This window comes from Bos taurus, chromosome 16 (genome assembly GCF_002263795.3).
Source record: "Bos taurus isolate L1 Dominette 01449 registration number 42190680 breed Hereford chromosome 16, ARS-UCD2.0, whole genome shotgun sequence".
In the NCBI taxonomy this organism is placed as follows: Eukaryota; Metazoa; Chordata; class Mammalia; order Artiodactyla; family Bovidae; genus Bos; species Bos taurus.
In genome coordinates, this window is record NC_037343.1 from 46,104,634 (window position 1) to 46,131,844 (window position 27,211).

The 27,211-nt window shown below is 47.1% G+C and overlaps 1 protein-coding gene across 4 annotated transcripts in view; it reads right to left on the minus strand.

Moving 5' to 3' along the window:
* CAMTA1 (calmodulin binding transcription activator 1) overlaps positions 1 to 27,211 on the minus strand; it is a 994,006-nt gene that overhangs the window by 486,324 nt on the left and 480,471 nt on the right. For all 4 annotated transcript variants that reach the window (XM_059875731.1, XM_059875732.1, XM_059875734.1 and 1 more), the window contains one exon: positions 25,773 to 25,908. In XM_059875731.1, the coding sequence (XP_059731714.1) occupies positions 25,773 to 25,908 (136 nt within the window). The remainder of the gene's footprint in view (positions 1 to 25,772; positions 25,909 to 27,211) is intronic.

Consider the following 27,211-nt stretch of genomic DNA (forward strand, 5'->3'; position numbering starts at 1 on the left):
TTGCCTGGAGAATCCCAGGGACGGTGGAGCCTGGTGGGCTGCCGTCTATGAGGTTGCACAGAGTCAGACACGACTGAAGCGATTTAGCAGCAACAGCAGCAGTGCTCTTTATTCCTTTGTATAAATATGAGTTTTCATCTACTGACATTTTCCTTCAGCCAGAAGAACTTTCTTTAATATATTTTGTATTTTTGTCTAAAAAGGTTTTCATTTCATCTTTATTTTGAAGAATATGCTTATTTGAATATAGAATTCTTGGTTGAGGGTTTATTTTTTTAGCAATTTTAAAATGTTTTGTCTTCTAGATTGACATGTTTATGATGAGAAATCAGTAAAAGCTCTTAATTTTGTGATGTGTCTTTTTTCTCTGCCTAATTAAAAGATTTCCTCTTTGTTGCTGGTTTTTAGCAATTTGATTATAATACTTCTCGTGTGCTTTTATTTGTATTTCTCCTATTTCAAGTTCAAGTTCATTAAACTTATTGGACCTGTGGTTTTTATAGTTTTCATCAAATTTGGGAAAATCTTGGCCTCTGTTCCTTCAAATATTTCCTTCTGAGCCTGGCCCTCCCCCATCCGTGGTCTGGGTCTCCACTTGGTATTGTTCACTGAGTTTCTGTTACTTTTCTCTTACCGTTTCTTTTCTGGTGCTTTAGTTTGAATAGTTTCTACCGGTATATTTTCAGGTTTACTAATCTTTTTTCTACTGTGTCTAATCAACTATTAAGCCCATTGTGATAGCGAGACTCTAAAATGGTCCCAACAACCTCAACTTCTGTTATCCATCCCCTTGTATAATCCCCACCTCCTCTTTGCAGACATGTTAATTTGCTTCTAATCAAACAGATACATCAAAAGGGATGGGATGTCACTCCTATGGTTAGATTACCATAGGCGCTGACTCCTGTCTTTCTAGTAAACTCTCTCTATTGTCTTTTCAGCTCACATCCTTTTGCAGAAACAGGCTTCTGTTTTTGAGAGGCCCAAATGGCAAAGAACTGAAGGTAGCCTCTGGCTAAAAGCCAGAAATTGAAGCCCTCAGTCCAACATCCACTGAGGAATTGAATTCTTACATCAACTAAGATGGGTACATGTAGATCCTCCTTAAAAAGGGAACCCTCCCTTTTCAACCCTACACTGTTGACAGGAATATAAGTTGGTGCCGCCTATGTGGAAAACAGTATGGAGATTCCTCAGAAAACTAAAAATAGAATTACTATATGATTCAGCAATCCTACACCTAGGCATATATCTGCACAAAACTATAAATCAAGAAGATGCACGCACCTCTGTGTTCACAGCAGCACTATTTATAATAGCCAAGACATGGAAATAACCTAAGTGTTAAGTGTCCAAAAACAAATGAATGGATAAAGAAGATGTGGTGCCTATACACAATGAAATAATGCCATTGGCAACAACATGAATGCAACTAGAGATTATCCTACTAAGTGAGGTATGTCAGAAAGCGAAAGACAAATACCATATGATATCACTTTTGTGTAGAATCTAAATTAGGAAACAAAAACTCTATCTAGGAAACAGAGACAGAATCACAGACATAGAGAACAGACTGGTGGTTACCAAGGGAGAGCAGACTAGGGAGGGATGGGGTGGGAGGCTGGGGTTAAAAGATGTAAGCTTTTATATATAGAGTGGATACACAAGGTCCTATTGTAGAGCGTACAGAACCATATTCATTATCCTAGGATAAACCAGGATGGAAAAGAATATTTTAAACCAGAATGTGTTTAAAATACACATACAAAAAGGAATCACTTTGCTGCACAGCAGTATTTTACACAACATTGTAAATCAACTTCAATTTTAAAAACAGAAGTAGACCCTCCTCACTTGAGCCTCCAGATGAGACCTCAGCCTGACTGGTACATTGATTGCAGCCAATGAGAGACCCTGACACAGCAGACTCAGCTGAATCACTTCTAGAGTTTCAACCCTCAGAAACTGGGAATCAACCTGTCATTTTAAGTTGCTATGTTTGTGGTAATTTTTAATACATCAATATTTAGCTAATACACTCATCTGGTGAACTTTCACTTTAGATATTGTATTTTCCAATTCTAAAAATTCTACTCAGTTCTTTTTTTTTCTGTCTTATGGTTCTCTCCTCACACTGCTCATCTTGTCCTTTAAATCACTGAGGATATTTATAATAACTGTTTTAAAGTTTTTGTCACCTGGAGAATTCCCTGGTGCTCCAGTGGTTAAGAATCCACCTTTCAATACAGGGGACATGGGTTCGCTCTTTGGTTGGAGAAGTAAGATCCCATATGACACAGAGCAACTAAGCCCATATGCCACAACTATTGAGCCTACATACCACAACTAGAGAGCCTGCATGCCACAACTAAGACCTGATGTAGCCAAATAAGTAAATATTAAAAAAATAAACTCCTTGTCTCCTAATTCCATATCTGTGCTACTTGAGGTTTCATTTCCATTGATTTTTATCCTGAACATGGGTCATATTTTCCGATTCCCTAACCTTTTAATAATTTTTGATCAAATGCAAGGCATTGGGGATGAGTGTATATTTTGTTGTCTAACTTTAAAGAACATTGACTTTTCTTATGTAAGGCATGCAGGTATTACATGCAGGTCAACCTATTCATTTTGAAGTTTGGTTTTATGCTTTGCTGGGGTGCATCTAGAGCAGTCTTTACTCCCAGGAGAGCTTAAGCCCTATTATTAAGTTGTGAGCCTCTGGGGTTTCTATTGAAGGCCCCAAGTGTTCAATAACATCTCTTCACACAGCCTCTTCCAAAAGTGAACATTTCCCAGTTCTGTATGAGCTTTGAGAATTTTTAGCTTACAGCTTTCAGTGGTTGTTTGTGGACCAACCTCACAGAGTTTCACCTCTTATACACACTCAGCTTAATATTTAGCCAAAGACAGTGTGGGGGCGGGGGGCTACTTTGCAGATTTCTGACCTCTTTCTCTGTTTATCTCTCTACTTTCCAGTACTCTGTTCTACAAATTACAGTTTCCTTGACCTCCCAAGCTCTGAGGTCCATCTCCTCAAGTCAGCTAGACCACCATGTTCTGCTTGGCCACCCACTCCCATCCCCATTCTACTGGAAACGGCTCTGTCCAGAAAGCCAGAGTTCTTATCTGTATAGTCCCCTCAGGTATCCCAGTCCTGCACTGTTTTCCAGTGTTTGACAACCATTGTTTCATATTTTTTGTCCAGGGTTGTAGTTGGTTTTGTTGAGGTGGGAAGTTTGCTATTAATCTTTATCATTTCCATCAGAGGTCTCTGGGTATTTTTAGAGATGAACAAGAGGAAATAGGATTGCCACTTGGCTCCATCCTTGGATTCTTAAACATTTTACAGACGCTCAGCTGGCTTACTCATGTTGGGGAGGGGAGGGGGGAGGCAGATGTATCAGAAATGCTCCTCACTGGCTGGGTCATAACCCCTAAATCCCAAATCCTCATTAGCAGCACTCCTGAAAACCCATTCCTATGCCCTCTCAGCAAATAACTTGCCAGTGTGAGACAAAAAAACCTCAGTCCACCACAGATTTATTTATTCTGTGGGTTGCATCAGATTCCCTTTGTATAAAGTGATGTGATTATAATTTCTGAACTAAGACCCTTGACCTGATGGTAGGTCTAGATATTTGAACACAGGAGGGGGTGGTCCCAGGAGACCTTGTGCATCTTAGGCATCTGGCCAAAGGGACCATCTTTGTCCCCTCTTAGAGGCCCAATCCTCACTGGATCTCCAAACAGGCTGATATGTGGAGTCAATCACGTGGGAAGGTTTTAAAAATTACAAATGCCCACGTCCCATCCCAGACGACAAATGAGAACCTTGGCAGCCCACGGTGATTCTGATGCAAAGCCAAGGATCACTCTGTCTTCTTGTATCTTATGAAGCCAAAGGACTCTCAGACATGGAAGCTGGTGGAAATGTCGGCAAGTCATCCGGAATCAGCCCTGGGGGCACGAAGGTCACTAGACTTCAAGATGGGGAAAGACTGAGCTCTCTGAATCACAGTAATTTGAAGCAGAACAGAAACTTCCTATTTGGAGAAGGTTCAGGCCAACTTCCTCCCCCTCCCTCAGCCTTTCCATTTTGTTGATAAAGAGACCAACCCCCAAGGGATTAAGTGACATGCCCAGTATCCCTCAGCCCAGGGCCAAGACACCCAACAACTTCCCCCACTGCCTCCCAGACCCTCCTAAAATCCCATGAGTGGCCTCTTATGGCTCTTAGAACAGAATCCAGAATTCTTGCCACAGCTGAACCTCCATGCAACCTGGCTCCAGGCCCCACTAGCCACACCTCGCACCACCCTCTCCCTGTCCACCACTCCCCAAGCACACAGGTCCTCTTCTGTCAGAGAAAACTAAGGTCCTTTCCAGCCTTTGGGCATCATGCTGTTCCATCTGAGAATGCCCTGCCCAGCTCTTCACAGCAATGGCCCGCCATGCTGAAAGTCATGGGTTGACTGTTTCTAATTCATTTGGGCCCCTGGACCACCGAAGGCCAGGCATGCAGTCATGTCCAACTCTTTGCAACCCTATGGACCATAGCCCACCAGACTCCTCTTTTCAGGGGATTCTCCAGGCAAGAATACTGGAGTGGGTTGCCATGCCCTTCTTCAGGGGATCTTCCCAGCACAGGGATCAAACCTGTGTCCCCTGCATTGCAGGCAGACTCTTTACCACTGAGCTGACCCCAGAGGCCAGGGCCTGCCCTTTCTCTAGGGTTTGTCACCCTCACCCCTTGCCAGGGGGGTTCTGAGGTACTTACTTCTTACCCCCACCATGTCTGTCCCAACCCCACTAAGATGGGGGCTTCGAGAGGGCAGAAAATGTACGTGATTTCTACATCACTGTGTCTCCAATGCCCAGCCAAGTGCCTGGCATAGTGGGTTTATCATAATGTTTCTTGGATAGATAGATGGATGGATGGATAGAAGAATTATGCAATTAATCAACAACTAATAAGTGACCAAAATCACTTTGTGTCTAACCTTCCAAATGCTAGGGAGGCAAAGAGCTTCACTTGGACCTGGCAGGAGAGTGTCTGGGATTTAGGGTCTCAGGCTCTATCTGTGGTGAACCCCACAGGGGCGTCAGCCAGAAGACTGGCCAGCATGAGGTTATAGTCTGAACACACTGATGCCAAAAGGCCAGACACCCTGGTGCCTGGCAGGGCCCCGGTTTCCCCATGAGTGAAGCGGTATGCATCCTTCCCTCCGCTGGCAAGCGTGTGTCCATTCTGCAGACCTGCCTCGGGGCAGGCCTTTTCTCTCTTCCTTCTGATGGGTCTGCATGAGCAAGAGAGAAGTTTAGATTCACCAGTTTGCACTCTGAAACAGTGTGGGAGCTGGGCTCCTCCACCCATGGGCAAAGGCTTTAATATTTAAGCTAGAAGCATCAACCAAGCACCACTGAAAGAAAAGAGCTCAGTTTTCTTGTATTTTTCTCTCACATGCCCCTCCAATCCCCAGCCACACCATCAGACAAGACCTACCCTCCCTACTGCATCACTTCCTAAGTTCCTGTTTATGAGGCAGAGCCTGCTGTGGGGCCAGCAGAAGAACAGAAGCAGTCTAAATAATGAGCATGCTTATTAACAGTCATCCAGGGCCCAGCCTCTTGGTTAGCACAGGATAGTCCTAACACTGCCCAGCAGAGATACAGTAGAAACCACATTTTAAATTTCCTAGTAGCAATGGTAAAGCAGTAAAAAGAAACTGGTGAAGCTAATTTTAATGATGTATTTTATTTGGCCAATATATTTAAAACATCATTTCAACATGTAATCAATAGAAACAGGAATGGGTTACTTAATATGACTTTTTTTTTTTCATGCTACATCTCAGAAACGCAGTGTGTGTTTTATACATCTAGCATGTTGCAGTCGGGACAACTGGTGCTTAGGGACAGTCCAGGGGTGGCACGTGGGTCCTGGATGGGACCACACCAGGGAGAGTCCAGCTGCCCACAGGTGGCAACTTTGGCACCCAACCCAAGCTGCCTGAGAAGGTACCGACAGAGAAAACAAGAAAGAGCTTGGCAGCCCGGCTCCCTGGTCCGCGCAGCCCCCTTCCTGCCCTGCAGGTGCGGGTGCCATGTTCGTAATCGGGCAAACCCAGCAGAGGAAGCCACACTGCTGCTCGGGGCTCCCTCCGAATACTTGGATTAATTCACTTGTATTTATTTGCTTTTTATAAACAAAAGTCAGACTTAATGCATTCCATTCATCATGAGGAAAGGGCAGTAATCCTAAGGGGATCTGTCAAACAGACGCTCTTTCTGTAAACAAATAAAAAGGTGACTGTGCAGGAAAGGAAAATTACACTGAACTGAAATCTGGCAATTTTTTTTTTGCCCCTTTTAGATCCATAAGCGAAAATATTGCTAAGGCTTTTTATAAACAAAGATAATGAGTTGTATAATTTATGTAAATTAAGTAATGCTGCCGCATTTTCTAAAAGTAACATAAACTGCATTATTTATTTGACGTGCCTTTTGGAGTAAAAATAATTATAATTGGATATTATACCTAACAGGTTTCTCCCATTGTTTTCTTATTAGTATTTGTGGTTTTGAATATAAAACACAGAATCACTGAGTTCACTGCAGGTGTGACTTTCCTTTTGTATGCATAAAGCCAAGAATGAGCTTTTGAAAAGATAGGAGTCAGATCAGGGCTCTTGACCACAGCTTTTGTGCCCCGAGGAAACTGCCCTGAGGCCTGGGCATGGCTCTGTCAGCAGGGGTTTTCAACTAGCGGGGGGGGTACCAGTTTTTCGGCAGCCTGTGGGATACAGCTGATGTCATTTTCATTGCCTGACATCTTCCCATCTTCGCTATTCAAAGTATGATTTATGACCAGCAGCATCACCACCACCTGGGAGCTTACTCTGAACGCGGCATCTCGAGGCCCCACCAAGACCAATGGAATCAGTATTCCCCGGGGACTTGCATGCACATTAAAGTTTGAGAAAACCTTTCTACATCATTTGCAGAAAAGACCCAGTCCCTCCCTCGAACCCAGTTGCAGGAGACAGACCTGCCCTCAGGAAGGCACAGGGCCGGGTCCCCCAAGTCTGACTGTTCCCGGCATCCACCCACATCTCCCCTTGCATCTCGCAGATATTGTAATCAGCAGTACATAATCACACCCTGCAATTCTTAATATTATCATATTAGGAGCATTAAAAATGCAAGGAAGGATAATTAAGCAAAATAAATTAAACAAGGATCTTGAAATACGCAGCCTTGGAAATACTTTCACTGCCTAAATGCTTGCTAACATCTGTTAGCCTCTATCATGCTTGCTAGCCTTTTTCTGATAGTCAAAGCACAAAATACGATCAAATACCAAATGTAAATAGCTCTGATTTCGTAACCTTGTTTATGCAGCAAAAGATGGCCCTAAGGAAGAGGCAAGAACTCTATTGAAAACCCATTGATCTTTGGAAGGGCTGTCTTGTTTGGGAACAGAGGTCGGGGGTCCCTGCTCCCCCTACTGCCCATCCTCCCACTCATTCAGTACCAGGGGCAGGGGAAAACAAAGCAAAAGCATCACAGCCCGAAAAGGAACGGAGGGTAATTTACTGAATTTATTTCATCTCATCTCCCTTAATCATGTAAAAACAAAACCCAAAAATGTTCTACATTCTGGTTTGTGTCCAACACAATGTGCAAACTAATTGAGTGTAAAAAGCGTTCCTTTGCATTATATCAGTTAAAGTAAGTGTAACAATTGCTCTTCCTACCCCGGAGCTCTGTTTCATTCCTGTTTTTGTTATAATTCAGTCCATTCACAATATGTCATTGCAAACACTATTTGCAAAAGAAAGTATAAAAAACAGATTCTTTATTTCTTAGTGCATTTATTTTCATTTCCCTTCTCCAGCTCTCCACATTTATCCCAGGCTTCCATCTGGAGGGCTTAAAAAAGTTATAGACGAAGATACTATACATAATGAGGCGCATGCTCATCTGGTATTTAGCCCAGAAATTTTTATTGCCAGGTGTTGTGAAAGGAAAAAAATGTATATATATGTGGCCAAAATGCCGTGCTGCTTTGCATTTCCAAAGATTTCATATCATGTCTGAAGGTGTTCATTTATTTGGGAGTGGGGCAACTTGCACGGGCTTCCCAGGTGGAGCTCATGGTAAAGAACCTGTCTGCCAGTGCCGGAGACATATGACACACAGGTTCAATCCCTGTGTTGGGAAGATCCCCTGGAGGAGAGCATGGCAACGCACTCCAGTATTCTTGCTTGGAGAATCCCATGGACAGAGGAGCCTGGCGGGCTACAATCCATGGGGATGCAGAGTCAGATACAACTGAAGTGACTTAGCACACAAAGTGTGAAAGCATCCATCATCCCTTACTTGCATGGGATTTACTTAACCGCCTCTGGGGAAAAGGCAAATGTGACGGTTCTTCAAGCCAGCAGGAGGCTGCTGCACTTAACCCACACTCCGTGGGAATGTCAGGCTCGAATCAATCACCAGGCAGACCACCGCCCCCACTGGGAACCTGAAATTGATGGGTTATCTCTCCTCCACGTTCACCTCCGTCGTTTGGGAAATATAAACTGAGTCCCGATAGTGCTCGGTGCTGGGGAGGTAGAAGCTGATCTGCAGACAGAGAATCCAGAGCATCCTCCAAACCACCATCCTCTTCAGAGCAGCCCTGAGGATGTAGGCTCCAGGAGCAGAGAATCTGATGAGAGCAGGGTAATCCAACCCTGCCCTGCTGTAAAGAGCCGGAGGAAGCCTCATTATACCTACCCTTAGGTGGGGGCTAGTATTTAAGACTTTCAACTATTTCCCAGCAATTAAGAAATTAAAGGTCAGCAACAAGCTCCTTTCCTCCTGGACTGATTAGTCCGGTGGAAAGTCAAGCAGATCCTCTTTGTGAGAAATAACTGCTGAGCAGTTCAGGGTGGATTCTTTGGGGAAACTGAACCTAATACGGCATCATACTGACAATCAGGTCTAACTCCATGTATAAAAACACACAGCAAAATGAGGGAGGTTAAATAAAATTTCAGAGTTGGGGCGTCACACCAGAGCAAGTGCTAAGAGTGTGTTTCGGCTGCACTGCAGTGCTCGGAAGGAATTGGGGAAAGACAGGCATCTTGGGATTTCCCAATTTCATCTCCCACAGTCTCCTATGGAAAAGATTATGGTATTTAACCATCTGTCTATTATTTTGGAAAGAGAAAGAGGTCATGGAGTATTCTGAAACTCAAGCTATCAGACAATGCTAATACCTTTGAAATATCACCATAAGGCAGGCAGATTTGTCATCCTTGCTATGCGTCACTTGGGAGCTCCTCCTGCCTGGTCTGTCCTACACTGACTGCTGGACGGTCACACCTATGCTGCCTTCAGCAGCGCCTGCTAACCCTCCCTGGCTCCCCGTCACTTGAGAAGGGACAGAGTCCCAGGGCTTCCCACCTGCTGTCCTCTGCACAGATGCAGCCCACCAGATAAGCCTGGCTGCCCAATAGCTTCTGAAAGAATGGGGTCAGGGTAGCATCCTAAATTCCACTGGAGCTCTGAGGTCTCATAGGCATCCATAGTCCCCTCCAAGATTTATCAAACCATTGAGGAAATTTCAAGCAAAGGGGGCGGTACTGTGGTCTCCACCAGCATCTTGTGTGCTAGAATACTTAGACCTCAGCTGAGCTTTTCAGCATTAAGAATTAGAAATGGATGGACTTCCCTGGTGGTCCAGTGATTAAGTATTTGCCTTGCAATGCAGGGGACACAGGTTCGATCCTGGTCAGGGGACTAAGATCTCACATGGCACGGAGCTACTGAACCCAAGAGCCACAAGTGGAGAATCTGAGTGCCCCAACTAAAGAGCCCACGTGCCACAACTAAGACCGGATGCAGCCAAATAAGTAAATATTATTTTAAAAAAAGAATTAGAAGTGGGAAGACAAAGATGCGGAGATTAAGGGATTGTAAACTCTGAACACTGAAGAATAAAAGCAGATCATCCGTAAGGAAAGGATGAAGGAAGCAAAGGGAGGGAAAAAAAACACAGCCACTTGGTTAGAATTTATGTTTCCGTAAGTGAAACATTAGGATTCTTGTACGAAGAGAAATTATTGATACATGTGTTCCCTTAAGGAAGCCTTCTCAGGAGGCCCATTCCGGATTTAATAATAATCCATATTCTTCCCCTGAAATGGCAAACCAAGTCTCTGATTTCCTTATCACCTTCGCAGATACATGAATCATTAGGCTGCAAACCAGCAGTGGTTCCGTTTATCACATGCCACCTCGAATATTTAATAAAATAAATTCTAGATAATCAATTCGGGAAGAGTCAACATTTCTTACGCTTTTGTAATAAATGTCTACCTCTCGCATTCATCAGAAACCTGGATGTAAATCATGGCAGTCAAGATGAAAGAGAAAGAGCCCTGTTTTCTCGTGCTGTCATGTAAACACTTAAACATGGACAAACAGCATCTGCACCCTCCCCACGGCCTCTGTTCCGGGGACATGCTGGCACATCAAACATGTGCAGGCTGCTTTCAAGGCACTTCAAGCCCAAGGACGCAGGCAGTAGCGCCTTTCCCTCTTCTGTGAGATCCTTCCTCTAACCCACCTGGTCTCAGCAAGGCTACACGCCTTTGGCTTAGCTGTCCCTGGACAAGGGATCTCAGCACATCACCGGGACTTGCCCAGCCTCTCAGCAGTACCATGGAGCAGAGCCTTGGGCTCATGGGAGAGACAGGACTGGTTCCCAGTTTTCATCTCAAGCTCCCCTTTGCAGGAGGCTCTTCCTAGTTTCTTTAGATGGAAGACAATTATCCTATGTCACATGAAATAAGCGGAATTGTCGATAAAAGTCAAGAGAAAGGAGAGACCCTAGTTTCACCAAGACAAATACAACTAACAATGCTGGCATGTTATGCAGAAAAGTGTTAATTACTTGCAGAATTATAAGCCAAGTAGCAGAGACATTAGTTTGCTGACGAAGGTCCATCTAGTCAAAGCTATGGTTTTTCCAGTAGTCATGTATGGATGTGAGAGTTGGACTATAAAGAAAGCTGAGTGCTGAAGAATTGATGCTTTTGAACTGTGATGTTGGAGAAGACTCTTGAGAGTCCCCTGGACTGAAAAGAGATCAAACCAGTTAATCCTAAAGGAAACCAGTCCTGAATATTCATTGGAAGGATTGATGGTGAAGCTGAAACTCCAATATTTTGGCCACCTGATGCAAAGAACTGACTCATTGGAAAAGACCCTGATGCTGGGAAAGACTGAAGGCGGGAGGAGAAGGGGACAACAGAGGATGAGATGGTTGGACAGCATCACCGACTCAATGGACATGAATTTGAGCAAGCTCTGGGAGTTGGTGATGGACAGGGAAACCTGGTGTGCCACAGTCCGTGGGATCGCAAAAAGTCGGACAAGACTGAGCAACTGAACTGAACCATGAATACCATCAGGTCGCAAACGTGAATCCTAGGATATACCAGTGATCGAATTTAAGTCTGTGAGAGGATTTGTGGCAAGTCCTTCATCATTCCTCGCCCATCTCTCACAAGTGTCCAGAGCCCCTCCTATTTCTTTTAGAACCTGCTGCTGTAACCTTGAACAGAAGTCCGTGAAGTACACCCGCGGTCCAAATCCGGCCCTCAGCCTGCCTTTATAGATAAAGTCTTATTGGGACACAGTCATATCCATTCCTTAACTATGTAACCTATGGCTCCTTTCACGTTACAATAGTTGCCATGGAGACCTCTGAACTGCAAAACCGAAACTGTTTACAGGTTTCCATGCTATCCAAAAGGAAAGTATTTCTATGAAACCTTTTGTAAGTTGAAATGGTGTAAAGCAAAGAAGCAATTACCTTAGGACACATCTAGCTAACAAAGACACAAAATAAATGGAGATAAAGCAGAGGTGCTCAGATCCAGGTCACAGCTCTGGCAGCTGAATCCTGAGAAGCTGTATGTGGTTCTGGGGGAAGGAGTTTGGTGGTGCCACTCCCATCACTCAGGGTACCACTTTCTCTACAATGGCATCTGCGAAACCAATGCTGAATGCTATTTTTGCCTTTTTTTCCTAAAAGTGAAATTGTCTGGATTTCTTTTGGCTAGTGAAAACAGGTGCTAACATAGGTCTTTCGTAAAAGTGATGCAGCATAAAAAGAACTTATGAAAAGCAGGGAATTCCTGTACTGTCCAGCTCTTCACAAAATAAATGCATTCATGTTATCCATTCATTCCAAAAGTTTTTACTGAGCACCAACTGTGTACCAGGTACCATGCCAAGCCCTGGACCATAAAGGGGACATTGGATCAGTGCAAGAATGGGCTACTTCACCTGGAGGAGAGAGATCAGAGCTGATGCTCGGTCATCAGCAGCCTCTCTGTGTGCTCCATGTCCAGAGATCCACTGTCTACCCACTTAATGGCCAAGGGCAGAATAAGGACTAATAGGCTCAAACACCAGAGATTTCAGTGAGATATCTATAAAGGATGCTTAGAGTCAAGTAACGAATTACCAGATGAACTTGTAAAATCTTCCTTTGGACATTTTTCTTAAGATAAGATTTTAAAAACTACCTGCCTAGGACTGAGTCACCAAGGGAGGATCCCACCAACAGCAAGAGGATGGCACGTGTCAGTCTTTTTCCAAATCCACAGGCCTCTGAATCATGGCGGGGGCGGGGGGCGGTTTGTGCATGCATGCTAAGTTACTTCAGTCACGTCTGACTCTGTGCAACCCTATGGACTGTAGCCAACCAGGCTCCTCTGTCCATGGGATTCCCCAGACAAGAATATGGGAGTGGGTTGCCACTCCCTTCTCCAGGGGATCTTCCCCACCCAAGGATGGAACCTGCATCTCTTATGCCTCCTGCATTGACAGGTGGATACTTTATCACACCAAAGGCAGGTTTGGATTCAACAGAACTTGGGGCAGGACCTGAAAGTCTACCCTTCTAAAGGGCTCCAGGTGGCCTGATACTGCTGACCAATGGACCACACGTGGGGGCCAAACAGCCATGTGAAAACATAGGTGTCTCTGCTGGTCTTGGCCTTTGCAGGAGTTTTTTGCAACAAGAAGGAAGGGCAAACCCTGAAGGGCACACAGCACTACGAAGTGTTAGAATTAAGAAGAACAAACAGGAAGTGCAAGGACATTTCATCTGTCTGGAAGAAAAACTCCAGATCAGAAAAGGGCTCTTTTGTGAAATTGCCTGCTTTATGGTTCTAACCTTTAGTCCAGGGAGGGTAAATGCAGAGCAGTTTAGCAGCCACAAACTCCAACAAACACACATGAGAAACCAGGCAACCAGAGCCAGCCACCATCGAAGCGGCCTCCACCCTCCACTGCAAAAGCTGTGTGAATAGCTTCTCTGTTTCTCATTTATGCAGTAATGCTTCTCTCTGCCCCACTCCTGGGAGCACAAAAGCCCTTCACCTCATCTTTATTTCCCCATGGTTTTTGCTGGCCTGTGGGAAGTGGGCAGACAGAGCAATGGGGGCCCTATTACTCTGCAAGCCACAGACCTTCTTCCCTTTGACAGTTTTAACTAAAGAGGGGCCAGGTGTGACTCTTCTAGGACAAGGCTGGTGATTCATGCTCTCCTAGCACAGAGAGCACTGTCCCACTGGATACAAGCTACAGTCACCGATGACAGAAGTAAATTTGCCCAGCAATGTGAGGGAATTGAAAGATGTGCAGAAGATCAATAATTTACTATTCAGTCAAGCGAAGGCCAGAGATATCCTTTACCCAACACAAACAACCAAATCTGATCATTTACTGAGGGGGGTAGCAGTTAGGATATATATCATGTTCTTAAAAGGCACCCCCAGCCACCAGATGAGGCCATAAATTATGCTTACAAATCAAGGCTGTGTGGCCCGGCTAACGTCTAACTTTGTGCCTGCCGAACGTGGAGGCCCAAACAGAGGCAGGCCCTGGGTGAATTTTGACAGTGGTATTCAAGGGTTTCTGTTCTAATTGAATATGCTAAAATTTCCATTCATGTCCTTGTGGGCTAATCTGCAATGATATTAAGGGACTGTTATGATAATAATTAAATACAAGCTCGGCATACCAAGTTGGCATTCTGCAGCTCCACCTTCTCGGGGAGTTTCTAGTTCAATAAGGCTGTGATCAAGTTTAAAAAGGGAATTGCAAAATATTTTACATGTTGTCATCTACCAGAGATATGAGGAAGGCAAAAACTATAAACGTGTTCCTTCAAAATCTTCCTGGCACCTTTTTCACTAACAAGTTGCTTTCTAAACACCGCTGGCAGGAGGCCTGCCTTCCTCCAGGCAGTGGTCTGCAAGGGCACGGGACTCAGGCTTCCGCAGACCTACTGGGAGAGGAGGCACCTGGGACTCACTTCTCAGAGAGGGCAGGAGGGGCCCCAGGCTGGCAGCATGTGGGTTCATCAGCTAACTAACTGCCAGGAAGTTCTTATTCCCTAAGCCAGGGCCAGTGTCTATTCTTGTTTTTCTGGTTCCTGTATTAATGATGTGTCTGGAGAGAAACCAACCCAATTTCTCAAGTCTTCAATGAGACTGATACCCAAGCAGCCAAATCTCTGTCTGCAAAGATGCCCAGGAAACTGCTCTGATGGCGAGAGGGTAGCCAGACAAAATACAGGACTACATGTGAGTTTCAGAGATGCACCAGATAACTTTTCAGTAAAAGAGACTTCCCTGGTGATATAGTGGATGGGAATCTACCTGCCAGTGCAGAGGCCACAAGTTTGATCCCTGGTCCTGGAAGATTCCACATGTCATGAAGTAACTTAGCCCATGTGCCACAGCTATTGAGCCTGCACTCTAGAGCCTGGGAGGGAAGCCACAAACTACTGAAGCCCAAGCACCCTAGAGCCCGTGATCCACTAGAAAAGCCACCACAATCAGTAATCCATGCACTGCAATAGAGTAGCCCCCACTCACTGCAGCTAGAGAAGGCCCAAGCACAGCAAAGAAGACTCAGCACAACCAAAAATAAACAATTAGTAAAAAGCTTTAGTATAAGTATGTCCTAAATATTGCAAGGAACATACTTGCATTAAAAAATCAATTTTTGTTTAACTCAAGTTCAAATGGGACTGAGCATCTATATCTCATCTATGTGTGTGTGTGTGTGCACTAAATCTGGCAACCCTACATGGGGAGAGTAAGCACACAGACCCTATCACCATGGTAAGAATATCCTGTAGCTTCAGGAGTAATGGAAATGGGCAGTTCATCCCAGGAGCAGATAAACATAACATGGAAATATAAGAGGCTCCTAAAAGACTTGGCTGAAACCAGAGCTAAGACAGGTCATGCAGGGTATTCAGAGTGTTGAGGATGAACTCCTAACCTTGGAAGTGGATGATATCCAGGTCTTCTGCAGCCTGGGGTGGCCCGATGGAACCAGACTCCTGGGCTGGAGGCTCAGTGAGGTAAGAACTCTTTCCACTTGACTGGTTGGAGTCATGAGGAAGGGCTGACCAGTGACCAAAAAGGGGCACATCACTTCTCCTAAAGGTTTCCTGATCCCCAGTCTTGACTTTGACCCAGGCTTGTGTGCTCAGTACTATATCTTAATATTTTCATTCCCAGGATTCTGTGGACCAAGAACACATCTGGGGATCCAGGTACTTTGGAAGTCAATGAAGTATAATGATGAGGAAACTGGGAATTTGAAAGACAATTTCCCAGACAGACCTGGGATAGGATGGTATCTTGACTCTGATATTAACCAGCTAGTGTATTCTTGGATACATTTCTTTGTGTGCCCAGTTGCTCAGTCATGTCTGATTCTTGACTCCATGGACTGTAGCCTGCCAGGCTCCTCTGCACATGGAATTTTCCAGGCAAGAATACTGGAGTGGGTTGCAGTTTCCTACTCTAGGGGATCGTCCTGACCCAGGAATTGAGCCCATGTCTCCTGAATTGGCAAGGGGATTCTTTACCACTCTATCATCTGGGAAACCCTCATTTTTACCTCCAGAAAATTAATTACTTTGACAAAAATGAAGATCATGGGACTTCCCTAGTGCTCCAGTGGTTTTAAGAATCTGCATGCCAATGCAAGAGTCACAGGTTCAAACCCTGGTCCGGGAACATTCCACATGCCATAGAACAACTAAACCCATGTGCTGCAGCTACTGAGCCCACGCTTGCTAGAGCCTGTGCTCTGCCACAAGGGGCATGCCATCACAAGACGCCCGTGCACCGCAACAAAGAGCAGGCCCTACTTGCCACAACTAGAGAAAGCCCACACATGACTACAGAGACCCAGGAGAGCCATAAATACAAATGAGGATCATGGCAGTACCTGCCCATGCTGGGTAGGGATGCTGCCAAGTCACTGAATGAGATGGTACTTGCCAAGTGCTAGATACAGGAGCAGGTATTCACTAGATGGTCACTAAATGACGCACAGCATCCTTGCTGTTGAGTCATCGGCTGGCTATGGTCAGGAAGGAGGGAGCCCAAGAAGAGAAGTAGAACCAGCACCCTGGTCAGGCCTCCGTGAGCTGGCAGACTGTGAACAGAAAGGGTGCTCTGGCCACTTCAAAATGTATCTGGTTTATGTTATTTATTAGTTAAAAATTTAATTATATGAATTGGGTAGGGACGTGCCACCAGGGATGCTAAGTAATTAGAAATTAAGGAAAGACTATGGATTTGTGTTCCTGAATTGATTCCACCAAAACACACCCAGGTAACAGGAAATTAAGTTTAATGTCTGCACGTGCCAGCAGAATGTGGCACAAAAATTCAGAGGATTAAAAGGCAGAAGAGAGCCCCGGGAGGCTCTCCCAGCTGCCATTTGACAGACTAGCTCCAGGGCTTCCCTGGTGGCTCAGTGGTAAAGAACTCATCTGCCAAGGCAGGAGACACGGGTTCAATCCCTGGTCTGGGAAGACCCAACATGCCGCGAGACAACTAAGCCCATGAGCTGCAACTGCTGAAACCGACATGCCCTACAGCTTGTGCTCTGCAACAGGAGAAGCCACCGCAGCAACTAGAGAAAGCCTGCGTGCAGCAGTGAAGACCCAGCACGGCCACATGGAAATAAATAAATCTTCAAAAAAAGGGACTGGCTCCCTGAACTGGAGACAGTCATAAGACCAGATACCTTGATCACAGCTCTCAGAATCAGATAGGAAGCACGGATGAGACTGGTCACCCAAGACCTGGGTTCGATTCTCAGACATGTGACCAGCAGGGATAAAAATACCTGCTGTGACTGAATGGCAGGGCTGGGGCGAGGCTCAGAGGAGGGGGTACCTGTGAAGCCGGGTGGTCCTTCAGCAGATCCCCCTGCTAAGAACAAGTCTCCTTGGGTGACTGAGGAGAACCTCTCCTCAGACAGAGAAACAAGTTTGTCCCCAAACCATTTCTCCATGGCAACAATCACCACATCATACTGAAATGATGGTTTCAAGTTTCTGAAGGTTCCCCAGTAGGATCCTCTGTCTTACTTGCTTGTCTCTATCCTCTCCGCATCACCTCGTATCTAGACACCAGATAGAGGCATTAAGTATCTAGAAAATCTGATGTTTAGTCACTAAGCTGTGTCCCACTCTTTGTGACCCCATGGACCCCATCAGACTCCTCTGTCCATGGGATTTTTCACAGCAAGAATACTAAAGCAGGTTGCCATTTCCTTCTCCAGGGGATCTTCCTGACCCAGGGGTCAAACCTGTGTCTCCTGCATTGGCAGGTAAATTCTCTACCACTGAGTCACCAGGGAAGCCCGATCTAGAAAATATACTTAATATATGTTTATTGAACTGGACAGAACTCATATAGACTCACAGCGAACACTTCCTCAAGGGAGGTGCAGATGGAGCACTGTAGCAATTAAAAACAGGGGATAATTTCCTCTGGCTATAGAAGATCAGAGAAGATATGCTGGAAAGTTCAGAAGTTATTAATACAAGGCTGGCTAACACAGTCGATGCAGACATGGTAAAAAGAGGTTCTGAGCAAGGAACTCTTTATACAATGTAGACCAGTGGGCGCATGACAGGTCTGAAGAGGAATGGGATGAGATAATACATCCACAGACCAAAGCCACACGATCATTTACAGAAAGAAAAAAAAAATCTGCATTCTTTTTAAAAACACAGAGTGCCAACACAGACTCATTTGCCCCTTCCTGAGCTTCTGCCACTCAGCTGTTTCATCAGTCAACTCACTTCCTCCTTATCTATTCATTGCCATTTCCCAAACCTGATTTGGGCACCATACATGTTTGTGGCTGGCTATTTTAAATATTTCCCATCAGCTGCAAGCAAGATACCTATTTATCTTATTGCTGCAAGCAGAGCTGAAATGATCTGGCATCGCCACGAGGCAGACAGTTATTTCATGCCCTGCTAATTCCTAACTCGGTAACTACAATATTGCTCCTACTTTTAAAAGAGGTGCCTTTTTTTTTTCCTTCTTAATATGTGGCCTAAGTGTCCAAATAAAGAACCTCACTTCTAATAAGGCCAAGTCCAATAACATAACCTTGCCTACCACTCCCACGTTCCGGATGGGGCATTGAGTTTTCAGGCGTTCAGTTGAGAAGTCAAAGCAGTTTTCCATTCTTTCAGGCAGCACAAACAGGTCAGCAAAACAAAACTCTCTCTTTACTGCTGAAAATTCCAATCAGAGGTGATGGCGGGCCTTTCTGCTGGGCGGATGGTTCAGACGAGGGGGTTCCTTTCCACCTCGGAACAGGCTCGGCGGGGAGGATGTGTTTGTGCTACCCACGGTCAAATCAACAATCTCTGGTTCAAGTCAACAGCCCACTGGTTCTAAAGGCAGGATGTCTATGGCAAGGAACACCTTGTGACCAGAGCAGAGAGAGCCTTGTCCCCAGGGGTTGGGCATCTGGTGTGCAAAGGGCTGGAAGAGACGCTGACATGTTGTAAGTCTGGGCACCTGTTGCTTTAAATCATCTTAGCTATTTTTCAACAGCCTCTGTCTCTGTCCACTGATACTCCCCATCCCTGCCTTTCTGTCTCTGTCCACTGATACTCCCCATCCCTGCCTTTCTGTCTCTGTCCGCTGATACTCCCCCCCTGCCTTTCTGTCTCTGTCCACTGATACTCCCCACCCCTGCCTTTCTGTCTCTGTCCACTGATACTCCCCCCCTGCCTCTCTGTCTCTGTCCACTGATACTCCCCCCCTGCCTCTCTGTCTCTGTCCCCTGATACTCCCCCCTGCCTCTCTGTCTCTGCCCCCTGATACTCCCCCCTGCCTCTCTGTCTCTGTCCACTGATACTCCCCATCCCTGCCTTTCTGTCTCTGTCCACTGATACTCCCCATCCCTGCCTTTCTGTCTCTGTCCCCTGATACTCCCCACCCCTGCCTTTCTGTCTCTGTCCGCTGATACTCCCCCCCTGCCTTTCTGTCTCTGTCCACTGATACTCCCCACCCCTGCCTTTCTGTCTCTGTCCGCTGATACTCCCCCCCTGCCTTTCTGTCTCTGTCCACTGATACTCCCCCCTGCCTCTCTGTCTCTGCCCCCTGATACTCCCCCCTGCCTCTCTGTCTCTGTCCCCTGATACTCCCCATCCCTGCCTTTCTGTCTCTGTCCCCTGATACTCCCCACCCCTGCCTTTCTGTCTCTGTCCGCTGATACTCCCCCCCTGCCTTTCTGTCTCTGTCCACTGATACTCCCCACCCCTGCCTTTCTGTCTCTGTCCGCTGATACTCCCCACCCCTGCCTTTCTGTCTCTGTCCCCTGATACTCCCCCCTGCCTCTCTGTCTCTGTCCACTGATACTCCCCATCCCTGCCTTTCTGTCTCTGTCCACTGATACTCCCCATCCCTGCCTTTCTGTCTCTGTCCCCTGATACTCCCCCCTGCTTCTCTGTCTCTGTCCACTGATACTCCCCATCCCTGCCTTTCTGTCTCTGTCCACTGATACTCCCCACCCCTGCCTTTCTGTCTCTGTCTGCTGATACTCCCCCCCTGCCTTTCTGTCTCTGTCCGCTGATACTCCCCCCCTGCCTTTCTGTCTCTGTCCACTGATACTCCCCACCCCTGCCTTTCTGTCTCTGTCCACTGATACTCCCCCCCTGCCTTTCTGTCTCTGTCCACTGATACTCCCCATCCCTGCCTTTCTGTCTCTGTCCGCTGATACTCCCCCCCTGCCTTTCTGTCTCTGTCCGCTGATACTCCCCCACTGCCTTTCTGTCTCTGTCCACTGATACTCCCCACCCCTGCCTCTCTGTCTCTGTCCACTGATACTCCCCATCCCTGCCTTTCTGTCTCTGTCCACTGATACTCCCCATCCCTGCCTTTCTGTCTCTGTCCACTGATACTCCCCCCTGCCTCTCTGTCTCTGTCCCCTGATACTCCCCCCTGCCTCTCTGTCTCTGTCCCCTGATACTCCCCCCTGCCCTTCTGTCTCTGTCCCCTGATACTCCCCCCTGCCTCTCTGTCTCTGTCCCCTGATACTCCCCCCTGCCCTTCTGTCTCTGTCCCCTGATACTCCCCCCTGCCTCTCTGTCTCTGTCCCCTGATACTCCCCCCTGCCCTTCTGTCTCTGTCCCCTGATACTCCCCCCTGCCCTTCTGTCTCTGTCCCCTGATACTCCCCCCTGCCTTTCTGTTTCTGCCCCCTGATACTCCCCCCTGCCTCTCTGTCTCTGTCCACTGATACTCCCCCCTGCCTCTCTGTCTTTGTCCACTGATACTCCCCACCCCTGCCTCTCTGTCTCTGTCCCCTGACACTCCCCCCTGCCCTGCCACTGCCTGGCCCCTCCAGCACCTAGCGCTCCATGTCTAAAAGTCTGCTTAGTCACCTCTGTGCCCTCCTATCCAGCCCTCAGGAAGCCCCAGTTGTGAGCTTGATTTTTTTTTTTTTGTCCCCACGAGATGGTGAGTGTTCTTGATGACATTACTGCATCTTCAGTACCTTTCCCAGTGATGGTGGGTAGAAAGTATTCAACAGCAGGCTGATGAACAAAGGGTATGTGCTGGACTTGACCCAAAACCCTGCCAGAATGCGAGGGCAAGTGCTCACACGGTAGAGCCAGGCGGGTCTTGGCTCAAGTCCCAGCTCCACAATGATTCAGGGCGGGATGTGGAGCAAGAAGCCCTCTCAAGGCGCCATCACTTCATCTGTGAAGTGGGTGTAACAGTGTGTATCTGGCATGGATGTTTTGAGAAAGGTTGAGCGAGATAGCATACCTGGCATATAGGAGATTCATAAGCCTGCAGCCAGGTGTGGCTCCTGGTATGACAGCGGTCCCCAAACTTTTTGGCATCAGGGACGGGTTTTGTGGAAGACAATGTTTCCACAGGCCAGGGAGTGGGGTGGGGATGGTTTGGGAATGATTCAAGCACATTTACTTACTGTGTACTTTATTTCTACTATTATTACATCAGCTCTGCCTCAGATCATCAGGCATTAGATCCCGGAGGCTGGGGATCCCTGTGTGATGGGACCCCCTGTGTGATGGGACCCCAGCAGTAAGGGTGCTGGGAGGTCGACAGCCTGGATTCTGAGACACTGGGCACTTTCAGGAGAGAGGTGTGCAGACAGGGCTGAAGACAGCCAGAGAAGAGCACCGTGAACTTGAAAAGTGCTCTTCTAGCTCAGCTCGAAGAACATCTCCCTGGGCTGACTTCACCCAGCACATCCCAGCCGTGGTGTGGCGATCCCAGGGGCACGGGGTCATGAGATGTACCTCTCTGCTCTCCAGGAATACACCCCACCTCCCTGCCAACAACAGCTCGTCTCCCCCACCCAGGCCCCAGGTAAGCAGGCGTCAATCTACCTGGTGAGCAGGACCCGTTTTAGGCAGGCCTGCTGAGATTTCATCTCACGAAACATTGACACCACAACCACCTTCTTTTTTCCTCCCAGCCAACCTCTGTCATCCCTAGAAACCTTATCGAGCTGGCTTCTCCTTGGCTTACAGACAAGACAACTAATCATGGACCTAAGAGCTCAACAGCCTCCAAAGCAGCTGCCCCCATCCTGGGCCAGGATGAGAAAATCAATGTGCCTCTGAATCGCTGTCTGTGCCGAGGGCCCCAGCCTCTGAGAACAAAAGCAGCCAGGCCTCAAGCAGTTCTGTGAACAGGGCTAGAAGTTTTCCTGGCCTGAGGGAAGGCTTACAGCAAGTGATGTGTTAAACGGTGGATCCAAATATCTTTATCATGCCCTTGAACAGAGGAAACTGGGCGGGTGGTAGAAAAATCACAGCCCCAAGACCCGAGCAGGGCTGTCTGCCTCACCCAGCAGTAGGGGTAGCTGGCGGGTACCGTGTCTGGCATGATATAGGTACTCAGTCAACAGAAACGACTGGATTGAATCCAATGAAGAAGAAAGTAAAAGTGTTAGTCACTCAGTCCTGTCCGACTCTTTATGACTCCATAGACTGTAACCCGCCAGGCACCTCTGTCCATGGAATTCTCCAGGCAAGAATACTGGAGTGGGGTGCCATTCCCTTCTCCAAGGGATCTTCCCAACCCAGGGATCAAACCTGGGTCCTCCTCATTGCGCGCAGATTACCATCTGAGCCATCAAGAAGGACTGAAAAAGGAAGAAGGGCCCAAACTGGGAAGCCCCTCCCCTTGTGAGATTCCAAACCCGCCTATGCTCACATGGCAGTTTCCCAGATGCAAAGGACCACCTGCCTCCTGTCCCTGCAAGGACCACTAGGCTTCATCACTGGTCTAGCTCAGAGCAAAGGCAGGAGAAATGCCACTCACAAGTGGGACTTGTCTTGCCAGAGAAGCCTTCCTTTGGGACTGTTTACAAATCCTGCCCAGGGTAGACAATCCACAGCAGAGAACTTCCATGAACACCAGAATGAATGAGCTCATCCCCATGAGTAACTGAGAAAAATCCCAATTCACACTGAACGGGGTACCTTCTTTCACCTAGCAGCAATGAGAGGCACAGAAGAAACGGTCATTCTCAGTGCTAATGGGAGGGCAGTTGGCACAACCACTTGGAAGCAATTTGGCCATATCCAGTAAGATTGAGGGGCTTCCCAGGTGGCACTGGGCACCTGCCTGCCAATGCAGGAGATCCAAGAGACGCAGGTTCGATCCCTGGGTCAGGAAGATCCCCTAGAGGAGGAAATGGCAACCCACTCTGGTATTCTTGCCTGAAAAAATCCCATGGACAGAGGAGCCTGGTGGGCTACAGTCCATGGGGTTGCAAAGACTCAGACATGACTGAGCAACTGAGTAAGACTGAAAATTCTCAGACCCTACACCCAGCAATGCCAAGTCTTGCACAAGCAGGCAAGGATCATAACATTGACCCAAACATCATAATGTTGGAAAACTGGAAAGAATCCAAAGTCCACCCACCAAGTAGGGTCTCAAATGCTCCTAAGCTGAATACTCCAGAACAGTTCAAAGGGATGAGGGACTCTCAGAATCACATGGCTAAATGAGAAAGGTAAGCCAGGAAACACTATGGAAGTTAAGACACACAGTCCCACCCAACTGTAAGACCTTAGCTTACAGGAAGCTTCTTCCCACCCAGGAAACTTCTCTGATTATCCCAGGCCACTCTGAACCCTCCGGACATGCCTCTTTAAAGCTCAGCCTTCCATACTGCTCAGAACTGTTAGTGACTTCTAGGTACGTACATGGCTACCTCCTCAATTTGAAGGCGAGTTCTTGGAACACAGAACACTGCTCCTATTTTCTCAGTAGACACCACAGGGTCCTCCCTGCACAGGATAGGGCCACAGGTAGGCGTTTGCTGATCAACTCAATGGGACAGCTCCCCAGACTCATGGGATCAGCCACCGCATCTCATTGGGTGAGCGCCTCACTCTCACTGTGGGGTCTCACTGGGGGGCCTCACTCTCCAAGAACCTGAAAACACACCCCTTGTGATGCTGCCAAGGCTCCTCCAAGCCAGCCTCCTGTTACTACCTCCCCCCCGTTACTACCTCCCCACTGCCACTCATGCCTGGAAAGTCATGGAAACCCGCCACCACCTTGTCCATCCATCCCCTTCCTCAGTGGTCTGAGGGTCCAATCCACCTCCCCGCCACGTCTACACATTAGCCTGCAGGTAAGGAAGCCACAAATAACTCCAAACATAAATGTGGCCTAAAAATACCCATAAATCATTCTGATTCCATCCAGTGACGAATCTAATTTACAACACGAAGGAAGAAAATGAACACTGGGGCTTTTTTTCCCCTGAGCTTTGGCTGCTGCCAAGCCAGAATCCCACCCCACTGTTATTAACACTTACAACCAGAAATTGCAGAGTTACATAGCATGGAGATGAAATCTACCAGATGCCTGTGGGCACAGGGGCTGAGGGCCATGGTTTGGGTGTGAATTCTCACAGCCTGGGTGGCCCTTAATTAGGGGCTCCACCCACACTTGTCACTTTCTACCCATCCCTACATCAGGGGAGATCAGAGCAAAGTCCCACCTTCCTCTGGTCCCCTAACAATGGCTAATCTGTTTGCACAATCACCAGCCACAGTCCAGGAGTTGGGTCTGGAGCAGCCTGTTGAGGCAATCTGCATTTGAATGTTCTCTGCAGTCACTTCTTTCTGGGCTGTGCAAGCAATGAACCCAGGAGAACAGAGGGAACTGGGGTTTCTCCTACCCCAGCTTTTTCTTTGTTCATCACCATAAAGCATTGTTATTGGGTGTTTTTAAAAAAAATGCAAAAGCATAAAACAAAAGTTATCTCTCTCTGTGGGGCAATATAATAAAAGCCATTGGATGCTATTTTTAACAGCCATAAAAGCACATGATTAATATAGAAAAAGTCGTAATGACAAAGTGCGTCACAAAGAGCATCAGCGTGGAGGGTGAGCCGTTGAACTCGAGTGGGTCCCCGCCATCAATCCTGATACACTGGAGGACCCGAAGTGCCAGTGGACTCCGGGAGCCCCCTTTCTGGCCACTGTGAAATCCCAGGTAGATCGCAGCCAGCTTCTGGTCCTGGTCCAAGACAGAAGCTGCCAGACTCCTGGGGAAGATCCTTTACGAGGATCAGCAAGAAAACCAGAGAAGTGGGTGCTCTCACTAACTTGCAGGCCAAGACGCACCACGATTCAAGCTCTCTCTCTCCTGCTATGACACGTGGCTCGGCCCCTCAAACAATGGAAAAGAGGAACAAGGGGACTGTCTCCATGGCTCCCTAAGGGTGAGAACACACGGGGTCAGGGTGATACCAAGGAAACCAGACCATACCCTGTCTTCCCGCAGGCCCCAAACTGAAGTTGGCACAACATTCCAAGATGTTCTCTGCAGCGCCCACCTCTGCCCCAGCCTTGCAACACACCTTGTTAGCCCATGTAATGATCTTCAACATCTGTAAGCTCCCCGAGGCTGCAACACCCAGAGGGAAACAGAAGGGTCTGTCAGTAGAGGGAGGGAAGACAGGTTCTGGTTGGGGGCCACTGGTTCCCAGGGGACACGTTCAACTGAGCACCACCTGCAGAGGAAGATGCCACACACAGCTCCCCATTCCCTCACAAACTCTCAAGGTGGCTCCTTGGGATCTGCAGGAACCTTGCAGATCCCAATGTATATGCCAAGGACTCTCAAGAATCAGAAACACCCTAGTTAAATCTGATTTCATGGAAATCGTAAATGGAGACTATTAGGGTAAGAAGGTAGGAAAAAAGAGAAACAACAAACGGGGTCTTGGCAAACAAAAATGCCTTTGAACAAGAAGGGGCTGGCATCAAATGACCACAGAGCAATTCCATCCTCTTGCAGCCTGGAATTGACATTCATGGAACAAGAGAGCTTTTCTGTTCTTTACCTCCACTCCCTGGACCTTCAGTTTCATGTGGTCCTCTCTGGTCGTTTTGCCATCTTTCCTCTTTTTCCAGCAATACCCATCTTTCCTGTATTTCACTTTCTTCCTGTTGTAGAGGATCATGGAGCCATTCTGGGGTCTGGAAACAACAAATGGTTAAGTTACCAAGAGAACCAAGCAAGAAAAAAAATTTATGAAGAAAGATATCATAGACCAGTAAAAGTCTCTACAGAAAAGCAATATTCCACATTTGTTGGAACATAATTTTTCACCTTTTATTGCAGCTCCCTGGATTAACCGTGTTTTACAGCCAGCCAAAATTTGCTTGTGGATTTGGTACCTAATGAATTAAATGTGTCAATGATAGGCTTAAAAAACATCCCCTTAGTAATATCCACCGTCTAATCAGGATATACGATGTGGGGGCCTGAGCTCTGCCCTGAAAAGCAGGAAAAAAGAGAGAAAGCAAAAAAAGCCGGGGGTGTTGTCGCAGCCTGCAATATCTTATCTCTTGTGGAAAGATTTTCTGCACATCTTTTAATCCATCACCCTACATTAGGAAATAAATAAGTTTAACGCAGACACTAGATGACTATGTTAAACGCAGACCAGTGGAAGAACTAGACGCCGAGGCCAGATGCTCTGATTCATTGCCTGCATTTAGATTCCTGCTGGATGGGGAAGAGCCCTGCAGCACTTCTTCCCAAGCAAGCTAAGTACCTGATTTTTTCCCATTTGGGCTTCAGCTGTCAAAGGGCTCAGTACCGCCAGGTAATCTGTCTATTCTGTCCACGACCATAGTAAGTTAGAAAAATAGTTACCCACATGCTCATGCTAAGAGCGGGAGGGCTGTTCTCTGTGCCCTTTAAAAAGAACAAAGAGAATTTTCCTGAAAGACCTCAAGTATCAACCACAGAGAGCAAAAAATGTTTACACTCATCCTCAGAGCCAAGAAGAAAGTGAAAGTGTTAGTCACTCAGTAATGTCCCTCCAGGCTCCTCTGCCCATGGGATTTCCCAGGCAAGAATACTGGAGTGAGTTGCCATTTTTTTTCTCCAGGGGATCTTCCCAACCTAGGGTTTGAACCCAGGTCTCCTGCATTGTAAGCAGATTCTTTACCATCTGAGCCACCAGGGAAGCCCCTCATAGCCATTGCCTTGACATATTTTGGTTTGGGGACATCAAGGAAACAAAGAACTAAACTCTCCTGGCAGCTGAGGGCAGGTGTTGTGGCAAACCTTCCAGAATAAAGTTCCAGTAGCTGTAGCCTGGAACATCCTTCAAGGAAGATGCCTCTGAAAGCTACAGCACACGGTACACCCACCCTGGTCAGCTCAGTGTCCCTCTCTACCTGAAGGCTCTGCACAGGGAAAGGAAAGGCCAGTGATCTGAGCACCCAGGGGACCACAGAGGTCTTCTAGCTCCCTCCTAGCCAGTGTGAG